This window comes from Ranitomeya imitator, chromosome 3 (genome assembly GCF_032444005.1).
Source record: "Ranitomeya imitator isolate aRanImi1 chromosome 3, aRanImi1.pri, whole genome shotgun sequence".
Lineage (NCBI taxonomy): Eukaryota > Metazoa > Chordata > Amphibia > Anura > Dendrobatidae > Ranitomeya > Ranitomeya imitator.
This window is the reverse complement of record NC_091284.1, coordinates 473,890,954-473,906,956: the sequence shown is the minus strand read 5'-3', so window position 1 is coordinate 473,906,956 and position 16,003 is coordinate 473,890,954. Positions and strand designations below refer to the sequence as shown.

At 42.1% G+C, this 16,003-nt stretch overlaps 1 protein-coding gene across 2 annotated transcripts in view; it reads left to right on the top strand.

The window, feature by feature from the left end:
• Nucleotides 1-16,003, top strand: part of MGAT4A (alpha-1,3-mannosyl-glycoprotein 4-beta-N-acetylglucosaminyltransferase A) — an 86,740-nt gene that overhangs the window by 58,082 nt on the left and 12,655 nt on the right. For both annotated transcript variants that reach the window (XM_069757499.1, XM_069757500.1), the window contains exons 13-15: nt 1,140-1,218; nt 9,642-9,708; nt 10,501-10,613. In XM_069757499.1, the coding sequence (XP_069613600.1) occupies nt 1,140-1,218; nt 9,642-9,708; nt 10,501-10,613 (259 nt within the window). The remainder of the gene's footprint in view (nt 1-1,139; nt 1,219-9,641; nt 9,709-10,500; nt 10,614-16,003) is intronic.

The window sequence follows — 16,003 nt, the reverse complement described above, 5'->3', positions numbered from 1 at the left end:
TATATACTCGAGTATAAGCCGAGATTTTCAGCCCAAATTTTTGGGCTGAAAGTGCCCCCCTCGGCTTATACTCGAGTCACGGTAGCGGTGGGGTCGGCGGGGGAGAGGGCGCTGAGGTATACTTACCTAGTCCCAGCGATCCTCGCGCTGTCCCTGCCGTCCCACGGGCTTCGGCGCTGCAGCTTCTTCCTCTCTTCAGTGGTCACGTGGGACCGCTCATTAGAAAAATGAATAGGCGGCTCCACCTCCCATAGGGGCGGAGCCGCCTATTCATTTCTCTAATCAGCGGTGCCGGTGACCGCTGATGGAGAAAGAAGCTGCGGCACCGAAGACAGCTGTGACAGGCGGGGACAGCGCGAGGATCGCCAGGACTAGGTGAGTATGTTATATTCACCTGTCCACGTTCCAGCCGCCGGGCGCCGATCCATCTTCCCGGCGTCTATCTGCGCTCTGACTGTTCAGGTCAGAGGGCGCGATGACGCATATAGTGTGCGCGGCGCCCTCTGCCTGATCAGTCAGTGCAGAGAGACGCCGGGACCGGACGCTGGGAGCTGCAATCAGCGAGGTGAGTATGGCTTTTTTTTTTTTTTTTTATTGCAGCAGCAGCGGCCATGGCACAGACTTATACCGAGCATCTATGGGGCAATATGAACGCAGCAGAGCACAGTATGGGGCAGATATGGGGATATATGAACGCAGCAGAGCACAGTATGGGGCAGATATGGGGATATATGAACGCAGCAGAGCACAGTATGGGGCAGATATGGGGATATATGAACGCAGCTACTGATGTCTCAATTAATTTTACTTTTATTGGTATCTATTTTTATTTTTGAAATTCACCGGTAGGTGCTGCATTTCCACCCTAGGCTTATACTCGAGTCAATAAGTTTTCCCAGTTTTTTGTGGCAAAATTAGGGGGGTCGGCTTATACTCGGGTCGGCTTATACTCGAGTATATACGGTATTTGGATTTTACTTTTTGGTGAATTGTTTTCACTCCAATTCTCTTCCTTGTTAAAAATATTGCTGGGAGTGGTTCCATGGCTAATGCATGTGGTGGCTGGGTTATTTAGGCCTGCGGTCACCGGTATTTACACCAATACTGTCTAAAAGGTCTTTGTTTGCTTTCATTTATAGGTATCTGTTCCGCAGTGGAAACCCTGAACATCCTGGAGACTTGTTAGCAAACACAACTGTGGACGTTTTACCTTACCAGGTATAATAATTCCTGTTTGCTGAACATTTTACAATGTAGTTTAGAATTATTATGCATAAAGAATTGATAACTTTAGTAAATACTTTAGAGCCTATTGTAAAGTCCAGAAGGGCAATTACAATTCTGTATGCTTCCAAACTGTAATCTCCTAGCATTCCGTGCTTGATGAACTGCATTCTAGTAAGTGTAGATTTTACACTAGGAATTGTAAGTAATCTAATATATAGGTGCAGCTGAGCTGTAAGACATGTACAATTAGGTCCAGAAATATTTGGCACTGGTGCAAGTTTTGGCCTTTAGCCATTTATATAGGTTTAGCTTGAATATGTTTTTGTAATCAATATGGGCTTAGAGTGCAGACTCCCAGCTTTAATTTGAGGGTATTCACAGCCTCATTGTAGTAAGGGTTTGTGAATTACAGCTCCTTAATAAGTAGCTGCTTTTTAAGGTGACCAAAAATAATTGGACATTTATCTCAGAAGCTCTTTAATGGGCTGCATTGGCTTTTCCTTCATTGATTCATCATCAATTAAGCAAGTAAAAGGTCTGACGCTGATTCCAGGTGTGGCATTTGCATTTGTAAGCTGTTGCTTACATCCAGAAAAGACCACAGTGGTGGATGATTACAGAATCCTATCCATAGTGATTAAAAGCCTTTCTACAACATACTCCCAAGTAAAGAACACTCTAAAGAAAGTAGGTGCTACAGTATCTAAGTCTACCATAAAGAAAAGACTTCACAGGAGCAAATACAGAGGGTTCACCACAAGGTACAAACAATTATTCAGCGTTAAAATTAAAAAGACCAAATCAGACTTTGCCAAAGAATATCTAAAGAAGCCAGCCCTGTTCTGGAAAAACATTCTTTGCACAGAGGAAACTAATATCAATCTGTACCAGAATGATGGGAAGAAAAAAGTATGGAGAAGGCTTGGAACGGCTTGTCATCCAAAGCACGCCACATCCTTTGTAAATCATGATGGAGGCAGTGGCATGCATGGCTTTGAGTGGCACTGGTTCAATAGTGTTTATTGATGATGTGACTGAAGACAGAAGTAGCCATATGTATTCTGAAGTGTACAGGGCTATACTTTATGCTCAGATTACAACCACATGCAGCAAGGGTCATTGGACAGCGCTTCACAGTACAGATGGACAGTGACCTAAAGCATACTGTGAAAGCAACCCAGGAGTTTAAGGCAAACAAGTGGAATATTATTCAATGCCAAGTCAATCACCAGACCTCAAGCCCGTCAATCATGCATTTCACATGCTTAAGACAAAATTTAAGGCAGAAAGTCCCACACATAAGCAACAACTAAAGTCAGCTGCAGTAAAAGCCTGGCAAAGCATCACAAAGGAAGAGACTCGGCGTTTGGTGACGTCCATGGCTTCCAGACTTCATGCAGTCATTGTCTGCAAAAGATTCTATACAAAGTATTAAAGATGAACATTTTATTTATGGTAAAGTTAATTTGTCCAATTACTTTTGCTCCCCTGAATTGAGACTTAGTAGAAAAATGGTTGTAATTCCAAAACATTTCAAAGTTTTCACATAGCACCCTGAGGATAGAAAATATAAAAGGGACAGCACCGCGCAGGATTAAAAATATCACAAATAAAAGTGTAAAGCTGATGCACTCACCAAACTGAGGTTGAAGGGACAGCGTGTTTGCCCTGGGGGAGTGTCCCAAACCAAGGTCCTAGTTACTCGGTCTGCTGCACGGCTCCTGGTCAATGGGGAGATCCTCAGTCGTCCGCAGGTGAAAGGTTAAAAGAAACAGAAATCCAGTCTGGTGCTGGCGCTCTCGAAAATGTGATGATTGGCTTATTTAACCCATTTCTGATATTAGACGTACTATCCCGTCAAGTTGGTATGGGCCCGTATATGTCTAACGCGATCAGCCGTGCTCACGGGGGGAGCGCGACCAATCGGGGCCGGGTGTCGGCTGACTATCACAGCTGACATTTGGCACTATGTGCCAGGAGCGATCACAGGCCGCTCCTAGCACATTAACCCCCGGAACACTGCGATCAAACATGATCGCAGAGTTCCGGCGACATAGGGAAGCATTGCGCAGGGAGGGGGCTCCCTGCATGCTTCCTTGAGACCCTCAGAAAAACGCAATGTGATCGCGTTGCTCCGAGCGTCTCCTTCCTGCAGGCCCCGCAGGGGCTCCTTCTCGGTCCTGCAGGGAGGTGGCTTGCAAGCGCCTGCTCAGAGCAGGTGGCGGTAAGACTCCTGAAGTGCCTGTCAGATCGCTGATCTGACACAGTGCATTGCAAAGTGTCAGGTCAGTGATCTGACACTATAACATGATGTCCCATACTGGGACAAAGTAAAAAAAAGAAAAATATTTACATGTGTAAAAAAAAAAAAAATCCTAAATAAATAAAAAAATATTGTTCCAATAAATACATTTCTTTATGTAAATTAAAAAAAACCCCCGTAAGGCTATGTGCACACATTCAGGATTTCTTGCAGAAATTTCCTGAGCAAAACTGGACATTTTCTGCAAGAAATCCGCATGCGTTGTTTTCGACACGTTTTTGTGCGTTTTTGACGCTTTTTTTTCCAGGAGCTTTCCAATGCATATAAATAGCGAGAAAACCACGAAAAATCCGCAAAATTAATGAATATGCTGCATTTTTTACAGTGATGCGTTTTTTTTTTCGTGGAAAAAACACATCATGTGCACAAAAATTGTGGAATGCATTCTGAATACCTTCGACTCTGCCCTGTCCTTCAAACCACACATCCAAGCTCTTTCCACCTCCTGTCGCCTCCAGCTCAAAAATATCTCCAGGATCCGTCCTTTCCTCAACCCCCAATCTACTAAAATGCTTGTGCACGCCCTCATCATCTCCCGCCTTGACTACTGCAACATCCTTTTCTGTGGCCTCCCTGCTAACACCCTTGCACCTCTCCAGTCCATCCTTAACTCTGCTGCCCGACTAATCCATCTCTCTCCTCGCTACCCCTCCGCTTCCCCCCTCTGCAAATCTCTTCACTGGCTCCCATTCCCTCAGCGTATCCAGTTCAAATTACTAATACTGACCTACAAAGCCATCCATAACTTGTCTCCCCCATATATCTCTGAACTAATCTCCCGATATCTTCCCTCACGCAATCGCCGGTCCTCCCAAGACCTCCTTCTCTCCTCCACACTTATTCGCTCCTCATCCAATCGCCTCCAAGACTTCTCCCGAATATCCCCCATCCTCTGGAACTCTCTGCCCCAACACGTCCGACTATCAACCACAGTCGGATCCTTCAGACGGAACCTGAAAACTCATCTCTTCAGGAAAGCCTACAGCCTGCACTGACCCCGCTGCCGCCTCATCACTATCGAAGCTACCGCCTCACCAACACCGGAGCTCCTGCAAACCCCAACCTACTGTCTCCTTCCCCATAATCCTGTAGAATGTAAGCCCGCAAGGGCAGGGTCCTCGCCCCTCTGTATCAGTCCGTCATTGTTAGTTTGTTTACTGTATCTGATATCTGTAACTTGTATGTAACCCATTCTCATGTACAGCACCATGGAATCAATGGTGCTATATAAATAAATAATAATAAATGATGGGATGCATAATGTATGCATTTTATGCGTTTTTATAGCGAAAAACGTGAAAAAAAGCAACGTGTGCACACAGCCCCCATACAGCATCATCAGAGAAAAAATAAAAAAAATTATAGCCCTTCGAATATAGCGATGCAAAAATAATTTTTTCTATAAAATCGTTTTTATTGTATAAAAGCGCCAAAGCATAAAAAATGATATATATGAGGTATTGCTGTAATCGTACTGACCTGAAGAATAAAACTGCTTTATCAATTTTCCCAATTCGGAACGGTATAAACGCCCCCCCACCCCACGAATTGCTGGTTTTTGTTCATTCTGCCTAACAAAAATCGTAATAAAAAGCGATCAAAAAATGTAATGTGCCCGAAAATGATACCAGTAAAAACGTCAACTCGTCCCACAAAAAACCCTCACATGACTCAAGATGACATGACACAAAATATGGAAAAATTATAGCTCTCAGAATGTGGTAACGCAAAAAATATTTTTTTGCAATAAAAAGCGTGTCTTACTGTGTGACAGCTGCCAAACATAAAAACCCGCTATAAATAGTAAATCAAACCCCCCATTATCACCGCCTTAGTTAGGGAAAAATAATAAAATAAAAAAATGTATTTATTTCCATTTTCCCGTTAGGGTTGGGGCTAAAGTTAGGGTTGGTGCTAAAGTTAGGGTTGGGGCTAAAGTTGGGGTTGGGGTTTGGATTACGTTTACGGTTAGGTTTGGGGTGTGTCAGGCTTAGGGGTATGGTTAGGGTTGGGATTAGGGTTAGGGGTGTGTTGGGGTTAGGGGTGTGTTGGTGTTGGGATTAGGGCTAGGGGTGTGTTGGGGTCAGGAGTGTGTTGAGGTTGGGATTAGGGTTGGTGTGTTGGGGTTAGGGGTGTGTTGGGGTTGGGATTAGGGTTAGAGGTGTGTTGGGGTTAGGGGTGTGTTGGGTTTGGGATTAGGGTTAGGGGTGTGTTGGGGTTGGAGTTAGACTTGGGAGGTTTCCACTGTTTAGTCACACCAGGGCTCTGCAAATGCAACATGACGTCTGATCTCAATCCATACAATTCTGTGTTGAAAAAGTAAAAGAGTGCTCCTTCCCTTCCAAGCTCCGCCGTGCGCCCAAACAGTGGTTTACCCCCACATGTGGGGTATCGGCGTACTCAGGAGAAATTGGACCCCAAAAGTTGTTGTCCAATTTATCCTGTTACTAATGGGACAATACAAAACTGGGGGCTAAAAAATCATTCTTGTGGAAAAAGAAAAGTATTTTCACGGCTCTGTTTTATAAACTTTAGTGAAACAATTGGGAGTTCAATGTGCTTACCACACATCTAGATAAGTTCCTTGGGGGGTCTACTAAAGATGTAATTCACTATTAGGAAAAAGGAACTTATATGTACATGTGAACCATATATCTTAAAAAGTTATGCTCTAGTGAAAGGTAATAATACATTATAAAGTCTAATTAAAAATAAATTAATATCTCTAAACTTTCTTGATCAAATCATTCAAACCATTCGGGTACAAGGTTTGTAGCCGAAATATCCAAAAAGATTCCTTCTTATTTAATATTTGATTGCGATTCAGCACTCAAGAAGGTATAATTTCTACTGGTGTAGCTGTTATTTGGATTTTTTTGTTGTGCTTTAATAACATATGCCACGATAAGCTATTTTTTAAAAATAAGCCAATCATCACATATTTTCGGGATCGCCTGCACCAGACTGGATTTCTGTTTCTTTTAAAAAATTTCAAAGGATTTGTTAATTCATCCCCTTTGATTAAACCTGAAAGTACACTTCAATTGCATCTGTCATTTTATTTTAAATCCAAAATGGTGGCATGCAGGGACCAAGTCGCGAAGATTTGGTCACTGTCCAAATATTTCTGGACCCAACTGTATGTGTAGGTTAGGATGTAAGTAGGATTGTCAAGTTTTTCATTGTGAGTGCAGATTATTACTATAATATGCTTGCTATCCAACTGAAAAGAATATCTAGGAGAAACATTTGGAGGAGCTATATTAAGGCTACCATTCAAAGTAGATGGCTCTCTGCCGAAGGATGGTTTGGCTAATTAAGCCAGCAGCGTCAAGTGCTTCTCACTAAATTAGCATATCATCAAAAAGTTAATTTCAGTTCTTCAATACAAAAAGTGAAACTCATATATTATATAGTCATTACAGACAGAGTGATCTATCTCAAGTGTTTATTTCTGTTTATATTGATGATTATCGGCCTCCCTCTTACCAAACTCTCCCCGCTCCAATCTGTCCTGAATGCTGCTGCCAGGATCATATTCCTCACCAACCGGTACACCGATGCCTCTACCTTGTGCCAGTCATTACACTGGTTACCCATCCACTCAAGAATCCAGTACAAAACTACTACCCTCATCCACAAAGCACTCCATGGCTCAGCACCACCCTACATCTCCTCTCTGGTCTCAGTCTACCACCCTACCCGTGCCCTCCGCTCCGCTGATGACCTCAGGTTAGCATCCTCAATAATCAGAACCTCCCACTCCCGTCTCCAAGACTTTACACGTGCTGCGCCGATTCTTTGGAATGCACTACCTAGGATAATACGATTAATCCCCAATCCCCACAGTTTTAAGCGTGCCCTAAAAACTCATTTGTTCAGACTGGCCTACCGCCTCAATGCATTAACCTAACGATCCCTGTGTGGCCTATATTAAAAAAAAAAAAATAAAAATTAATTAACTGGTTCATGCAGCTTTACATGAACACCCAAGCCTTACACTATGGCTGGTCCGAATAACTATAGCAATTGTTACCATCCACCTCTCGTGTCTCCCCTTTTCCTCATAGTTTGTAAGCTTACGAGCAGGGCCCTCACTCCTCTTGGTATCTGTTTTGAACTGTATTTCTGTTATGCTGTAATGTCTATTGTATGTACAAGTCCCCTCTATAATTTGTAAAGCGCTGCGGAATATGTTGGCGCTATATAAATAAAAATTATTATTATTATTATTATTATTATTATTATTATTATGATTATGGCTTACAGCCAATGAAAACCCAAAAGTCATTATCTCAGTAAATTAGAATAATTAACAAAAAACACCTGCAAAGGCTTCCTAAGCTTTTGTAAAGGTCCCTTAGTCTAAGTAGTCTCCACAATCATGGGGATGACTGCTGACTTGACAGATGTCCAGAAGGGGGTCACTAACACACTACACAAGTAGGGTAAGCCACAAAAAGTCATTGCTAAAGAAGTGGGCTGTTCAGAGTTCTGTATCTAAGCATATTACTGGAAAGTTCAGTGGAAGGAAAAAGTGTGGTAGAAAAAGGTGCACAAGCAATCGGGATAACCGCAGGCTTGAAAGAATTGTTAAGAAAAGGCCATTCAAAAATTTGGGGGGAGATTAACAAGGAGTGGACTGCTGCTGGAGTCATCGCTTCGACGTATCCAGGACATGGGCTACAAGTGTCGCATTCCTTGTGTCAAGCCACTCATGATCAATAGACAACGCCAGAAGCATCTTACCTGGGCCAAGGAGAAAAAGAACTGGACTGTTGCTCAGTGGTCCAAGTTGTTGTTTTCAGATGAAAGTAAGTTTTGCATTTCATTTGGAAATCAAGGTCCCAGAGTCTGGAGGAAGAGTGGAGAGGCACACAATCCAAGCTGCTTAAGGTCTAGTGTGAAGTTTCCACAATCAGTGATAGTTTGGGGAGCCATGTCTTCTGCTGGTGTAGGTCCACTATGTTTTATAAAGACCAAAGTCAGCGCAGCCGTCTACCAGGAATATTTTAGAGCACTTCATGCTTCCCTCTGCTGACAAGCTTTTTGCAGATGGAAATTTCATTCTCCGGCAGGACTTGGCACCTGTCCACACTGCCGAAAATACCAACACCTGGTTTACAAACAACAGTATCGCTGTGCTTGGTTGGCCAGCAAACTCGCCTGACCTTAACCCCATAGAGAATCTATGGGGTATTGTCAAGAGAAAGATGAGACACCAGATCCAAGAATGCAGACAAGCTGAAGACTGCTATCAAAGCAACCTGGGCGTCCATAACACCTCAGCAGTGCCACAGGCTGATCGCCTCCATGCCACGCCGCATTGATGCAGTAATTGATGCAAAAAGGAGCCCCGACCAAGTATTGAGAGCATTTACTGAACATACATTTCAGTAGGCCAACATTTCAGATTTTAAAATCATTTTTCAAGCTGTTGTTATCAAGAATTCTAATTTACTGAAATAACACTTGAAATAGATCACTCTGTTTGTAATGACTCTATATAATGAGTTTCACTTTTTGTATTGAAGAACTGAAATAAATTTCCATCTTTGATGATATTCAAATTTAGTGAGAAGTACTTGTATATCAGCCAGCCTTCCGACACAGAGGAGAACTCATTTGGATAAGCACTCCTATGTTTGCTTTGATGGTCACCGCTATATCTCTATCTATCTTAAAAAACACTCCCACTGAGTGTTTTTATACATTAAATGTGTATATATGTGCTTGTATTAATAAACTTTCCAACCACTGCTCTCTCCGGTGTCCAGTGCTGTTCTTTTCTGCTTCTTAGTGACATCGGGGTCTCACTTTATTCTCTGTGTGAGCCGTATGTCTCACAGTAAGAGCCTATAGAGTTTCGTTCTGACGCTCCATAGGCTTGCATTGTAAAGGTTAATGCATATACACACAACTAATGACTTAAAAAACATAATAGGAGTTTTTCTTTAAGCACACTGGGGGCATTCAAAAGGGTTGTCCAGTAGTTAATATATATTAATTACTGCCATTGTTTAAAATATCTCAGTTTCATGAAAAAGTTTCTTTAATTCTCATAAAATTAAGTGTGGTTTTTCATTTTTAGAAAGACATTTGGGATTTAAGCAACAAAACCAAAGCCAATCGCCTTTCAGATGCGTTTTTCAGAATAGGTAAGATTCTGGTAATTTTTGTCTTTGTATTGTATTCTTATGAGTTTAGATTGAAAGAAAGTATTTAGAACTCGTCAATGATTCCCTGCTTACTTGCTTCATGTGTCGTTGTACCTCAACCAAACGGGCATTGTGTTTCTATGGATAGCTAGAGATAAGTGGCTACCAGTTGTCTTCTGAAGCCATTTGTGGTGACCACTGAAAGTATGACAGTAACCCCCTATTGTTGCCCACTGCACACAGCCTCATAAGATGGTAAATGGCAGTGTGAGTTTCCTAAATCTAGTGTTGATATTGGAGATATGAAATTAAAGAACTATATAGAACTGCGTTTCTCCAGCATAGGACATTGCGCATGCTCCCTGTAGAATGCTTGAGTTCATGTATAAAATAATGGTAAGTGTGATCATTCCACATTTTAAAGTGAAGGTAATTTTCTTTCTGTCTGCTTATATTGGGTAATAACACAAAGCCAATATCATGTTAAAATAAAACAAACTAAAAGAATATACAAACAGAACATGAAAACTGATTAAAAAAAGTCCCTTTTAAATATGTACCGTATATTGATATTAGTATAGGTCCTCAATATCAAATTAGTAAGGGTCGGACATTTAGTACCACTAACGCTAAGCTGTTACCAGGTTCTGCGCCTGCCAGAAGAATACTGTGTACCTCCAGCCCGTCTCCAAAATGACATGGACAACCTATCCTAATAGGCCATCAATATCAAAGTTCTGAAAACCCTTTTAACTAAAATGGTTGAGACATTTTTCTATAATCTTTTCAAAGGGAAATTTGAAGATGGAGTTGCAGAAGGACCTGTAGATCCTGGGCTAAATCCTATTTCAGCATTCCGACTTACAGTTTTACAGAATTCTGCGGTTTGGATCATCCTAAATGAGGTAAATACCAGCCCTAGATATTATGGTTATGGGAAAAAACTCTTCATCCAATGGGGTCTCCATCTTAATTCTCTAATCCTTACGTTTAAACTTGACTTGTCCTCTTGTTAGCATCTTCCATACATGTCTACGGAGCCAGTGTCTGATGTATTACACAGCAGACAAGGCCAGTAACTCTCAATGGGCTCAAAAGCAGATTGTAGCAGTTTAACCCCTTGTAAACTGCTGTCAATAGCTGCAGCTAAGCTGTTTCACAATCTCCCAATCCTCCTGCCCATTGTGGGAGATTGGTCCATACATGTAAGTGTATTATTTAATCTGTGCCCTTTCTCTACATACTGGGGAAAGTTTACCCATGAGCACTTTGCTATATTAGTCCCTTAGCTTTCCATGTACTTCCTTATACATGTGTGCTTTACCATTTGTTGTATATGCATGAGTCCCTGCAATGGAGCTTAGCAGACTCTGTATTTATAATCCCTATTTGTCAGTGATATGAGGCTGTGACAGAGGTTCACCTTCCAACAAGACAATGACACAAAGCATGCTGCTAAAGAAACACTCGAGTGGTTTAAAGGGATACATGTAGATGTTTTGGAGTGATCTAGTCAAAGCCATTGCAGCTGTGATTGCCGCAAAAGGAGGCTCTACAAAGTACTGACTTTAGGGGGGCTGAATCGTTATGCACACTGATGTTTTCAGTTATTTTGTCCTATTTGTTTGCTTCACAATTAAAAACAAATCCCAAATGTTCACAGTAGTAGGCATGTTCTTTACATGAACTGATGCAAACCCTCAAAGAATGAGTGAAATTCCAGGTTGTGAGGTAGCAAAACACACAAAAATCTGAGGAGGGTGAAGACTTTTGCAAGACACTGTATGTTTTCTGTATGTTTTCTGTGTTTAGGCAATTTGCAATCGCTCTGCAGTGAAATCAGAGCAGGCTGTTATCTCACACAGTAGTAACCTGGGCTCCTCCTGTGTGAGACATGACAGCCTACTCTGATCGCACTGCAGAGCGATTGCAATATGCCTGAACTCAACAAACTTAAGTGTGATACTGACATTTTGTGCTGTCAGCTTTGGGCAGATAGTGAGGATAGGGGCTGTACAGCAGAAGTGACCTTGCTTTCAGAGATAATTGAAGTATTTGTAATGTGACTCAGCTGGATTTACCCTAACCCCCTCCACACTGACTTATACAGGAGAGGGTCATTCCATATCAAGTGATCCAAATATGAATATTTTTTTAAACTGACTTCTTTAGATGTTTTTATTTTTTATGAAGTACAACTTTAGTTACCGTATATACTCGAGTATAAGCCGAGATTTTCAGCCCAAATTTTTGGGCTGAAAGTGCCCCCCTCGGCTTATACTCGAGTCACGGTAGTGGCAGGGTCGGCGGGTGAGGGGCTGAGGGCGCTGGGGTATACTTACCTAGTCCCAGCGATCCTCGCGCTGTCCCTGCCGTCCCACGGGCTTCCGCGCTGCAGCTTCTTCCTCTCTTCAGCGGTCACGTGGGACCGCTCATTAGAGATATGAATAAGCGGCTCCACCTCCCATAGGGGCGGAGCCGCGTATTCATTTCTCTTGTCAGCGGTGCCGGTGACCGCTGATAGAGAAAGAAGCTGCAGCGCGGAAGACAGGAGGGGACAGCGCGAGGATCGCCAGGACTAGGTGAGTATGTTATATTCACCTGTCCTCGTTCCAGTCGCCGATCCATCTTCCCGGCGTCTATCTGCGCTCTGACTGTTCAGGTCAGAGGGCGCGATGACGCACTAGTGTGCGCGGCGCCCTCTGCCTGATCAGAAAGTGCAGACAGACGCCGGGACCAGACGCTGGGAGCTGCAAGTAGCGAGGTGAGTATGGCTTTTTTTTTTTTTTATTGCAGCAGCAGCGGCCATCGCACAGATTAATGTGGGGCATCTATGGGCCACTATGAACACTGCAGAGCACTGTATTGGGGCATCTATGGGGCCACTATGAACACTGCAGAGCACTGTATTGGGGCATCTATGGGGCCACTATGAACACTGCAGAGCACTGTATTGGGGCATCTATGGGGCCAATATAAACAGTGCAGAGCACTGTATTGGGGCATCTATGGGGCCACTATGAACACTGCAGAGCACTGTATTGGGGCATCTATGGGGCCACTATGAACACTGCAGAGCACTGTATTGGGGCATCTATGGGGCCACTATGAACACTGCAGAGCACTGTATTGGGGCATCTATGGGGTCACTATGAACACTGCAGAGCACTGTATTGGGGCATCTATGGGGCCACTATGAACACTGCAGAGCACTGTATTGGGGCATCTATGGGGCCACTATGAACACTGCAGAGCACTGTATTGGGGCATCTATGGGGCCACTATGAACACTGCAGAGCACTGTATTGGGGCATCTATGGGGCCACTATGAACACTGCAGAGCACTGTATTGGGGCATCTATGGGGTCACTATGAACACTGCAGAGCACTGTATTGGGGCATCTATGGGGCCAATATAAACACTGCAGAGCACTGTATTGGGGCATCTATGGGGCCAGTATAAACACTGCAGAGCACTGTATTGGGGCATCTATGGGGCCAGTATAAACACTGCAGAGCACTGTATTGGGTCATCTATGGGGCCAGTATAAACACTGCAGAGCACTGTATTGGGGCATCTATGGGGCCAGTATAAACACTGCAGAGCACTGTATTGGGGCATCTATGGGGCCAGTATAAACACTGCATTTCCACCCTAGGCTTATACTCGAGTCAATAAGTTTTCCCAGTTTTTTGTGGCAAAATTAGGGGGGTCGGCTTATACTCGGGTCGGCTTATACTCGAGTATATACGGTAATTACAAATTAAAAGTTTTGAATTTTTTTTCTTCATCAATTTTTTACAGACCTCTAAAGTTTTGAAAAAGCGTGAATTTTGGCCTGGTATGGCTTTACATTTTCTATCATATCTCGGGCTAGAATTAAGTTAAAGAGGTGGAGAGGCATTATTTTTTCAGAACGGTACCGGCTTTCATTTGATATGTCACAAGACTGTTTCTTTACATTTTGTTTTGGAGAAATCAAATTCAAAATTTTGATGCGCAATTGTGAAAAAAACATGTTTTAAAATTCTGAAAAAATGCATGTGTTACTTGTGTCCTTTATATTTGTACAGGGATTCAACTTGGGACCTGTCAAATTTCATTTTCTTTTTTAAGCCTTGAATCATCGGATTTTATGTTTGTGCGAGTTTCTTCCTTTTTTCTTTTCAAATTACAACTTATTGAATTCAACATTTATATGCAACAATAAAGAAACACAAAAAATAAATACCGAAGTGCCAGAATAAATACATCTTAATCATCATAACACAACTTGCTCAGCATTTTCAACCTGAATGCATCGAACAAGAAAAAAAGGTGATCATATCCTCAAGTGTGATTTTCTAAATAGTCTCATCCTAATTACATGTTAAAAACAAGATTAAAGGAACCAATATTTTTACCACCTATTTATAAGTTAACCATTTTTTTTCTATTCTATCACTAAATGTCATTTCTGAAGTGTTTAAGAATAGTACAGTAGTTAAATCCTCGTTCTATAAAATATGAGCGAATCAAACAATTAATAGTAGGTTTTTACACTGGCCTTCTATCATTGTGTCCCTTCTAGTGGGTGAAATGTCATCTTTTCCATAAGTGCTTACTAGCAATGGACAGCCTGTCATGGTGTTGGGCTCCACCTGAGTCAATATCTGATTTTTGTTCACTTTTACAATGTCTGGTTTCCTTGGATACACAAAGGACGGCGCTGGACCAGAATGTGCAAAAAAGTCACTTCTACATCTTCATTTTCACAATCTTTGGAGAGTCCAGTAGCCGCCACCAGCGCCGATCATATTCAGGGGTCACATCACCAGTTATGTCATCCATTGCCGATCTTGTGCCGCCTTCTACCACGTCATGGACTTCACTGTCTTTGCTGAATGAAAAAACCCTTGTTTTTATTTCTGTTTCCCTACATGAGATGACAGTCCGGTATTGCTGAGTCCCCTTTCTGCTTCCTGTAACCGAGGTTTTCACAAACTCCTCCTCTTCATAGTCCTGGTTTGTACAATACATGAACTGGATGTTAAGAATATTTTTCTCCCTCCATTTGAGGAGTTTCTTGGGTGTTAAGATTTGGAGTGGATGTGGCCTCTGGAGGCCCGAGGTGCCGGCCGGTCATCTGCTCTGCAGTCACCGTCTACCCCTGGTCATTCTCATGAGCCCTAACAAACCTTTCTCCTCTGTCCTCTCCTGCTTCTAAGCTGTAACATAATAACATAATACAGTAATATCTAAAAATCCTGGATTATTTGGTAAATCCAGACCACACACTGTTAGACCACACTGGCAGGGTGGATTTGATTTAAATCTAACTGATTTAAATCACGATTTAAATCACTAGTCAGTAAGGCTTGATTTAAATCAGTGATTTAAATCAAAGTTTCTACCTAACTGAATTTGACTCCGCAGAGGTCCCAGCCTCTTCTTCACGGCAAAAATGTTACAACCTGAACAGAGTTGAGAAAAAGACCTTAATCCTATTGTTCTAAAAACCTATGAATACAGAATCAACCCCTTCAGTGCCAAGTCCAAGAAGTTAGACAATATGTTTCTGATTGTTTGGAGTGGAATAGATCTGCACAACACAAGAAGAATGTGAATCTAAGTGTGAGGAGGAGGAAGGGCAAGCTTCATTAAAATATTCCCAAACTGGGTCTCTTTTACGGCCTGCTGCCATTATAAGGAAAGAATGTAATAAACCTCAGATCGTACACACAAACAGATCCAGACTTGTCTGTCTGTGGCTATGCTACAGTATTGTGCTCAAAGTTTCACTTTAATTTTCTTGTCTGCTTGCCCTTCCTCCTCCTCACACTTAGATTCACATTCTTCTTGTGTTGTGCATATCTATTCCACTCCAAAAATCAGAAACATATTGTCTAACTTCTTGGACTTGGCACTGAAGGGGTTGATTCTGTATTCATAGGTTTGTAGAACAATAGGATTAAGGTCATTTCTCAACTCTGTTCATGTTGTAACATTTTTGCCGTGAAGAAGAGGCTGGGACCTCTGCGGAGTCAAATTCAGTTTTGAGAACTGCGTAAGTAATGCGGGCGTCTGTGATAATATAGGAGAGAAACTGCCCACTAATCCTACAGAAACCTCTGGAAGAGCATGACATTGTGAATGTTACACATATACAGGTCCTTCTCAAAAAATTAGCATATAGTGTTAAATTTAATTATTTACCATAATGTAATGATTACAATTAAACTTTCATATATTATAGATTCATTATCCACCAACTGAAATTTGTCAGGTCTTTTATTGTTTTAATACTGATGATTT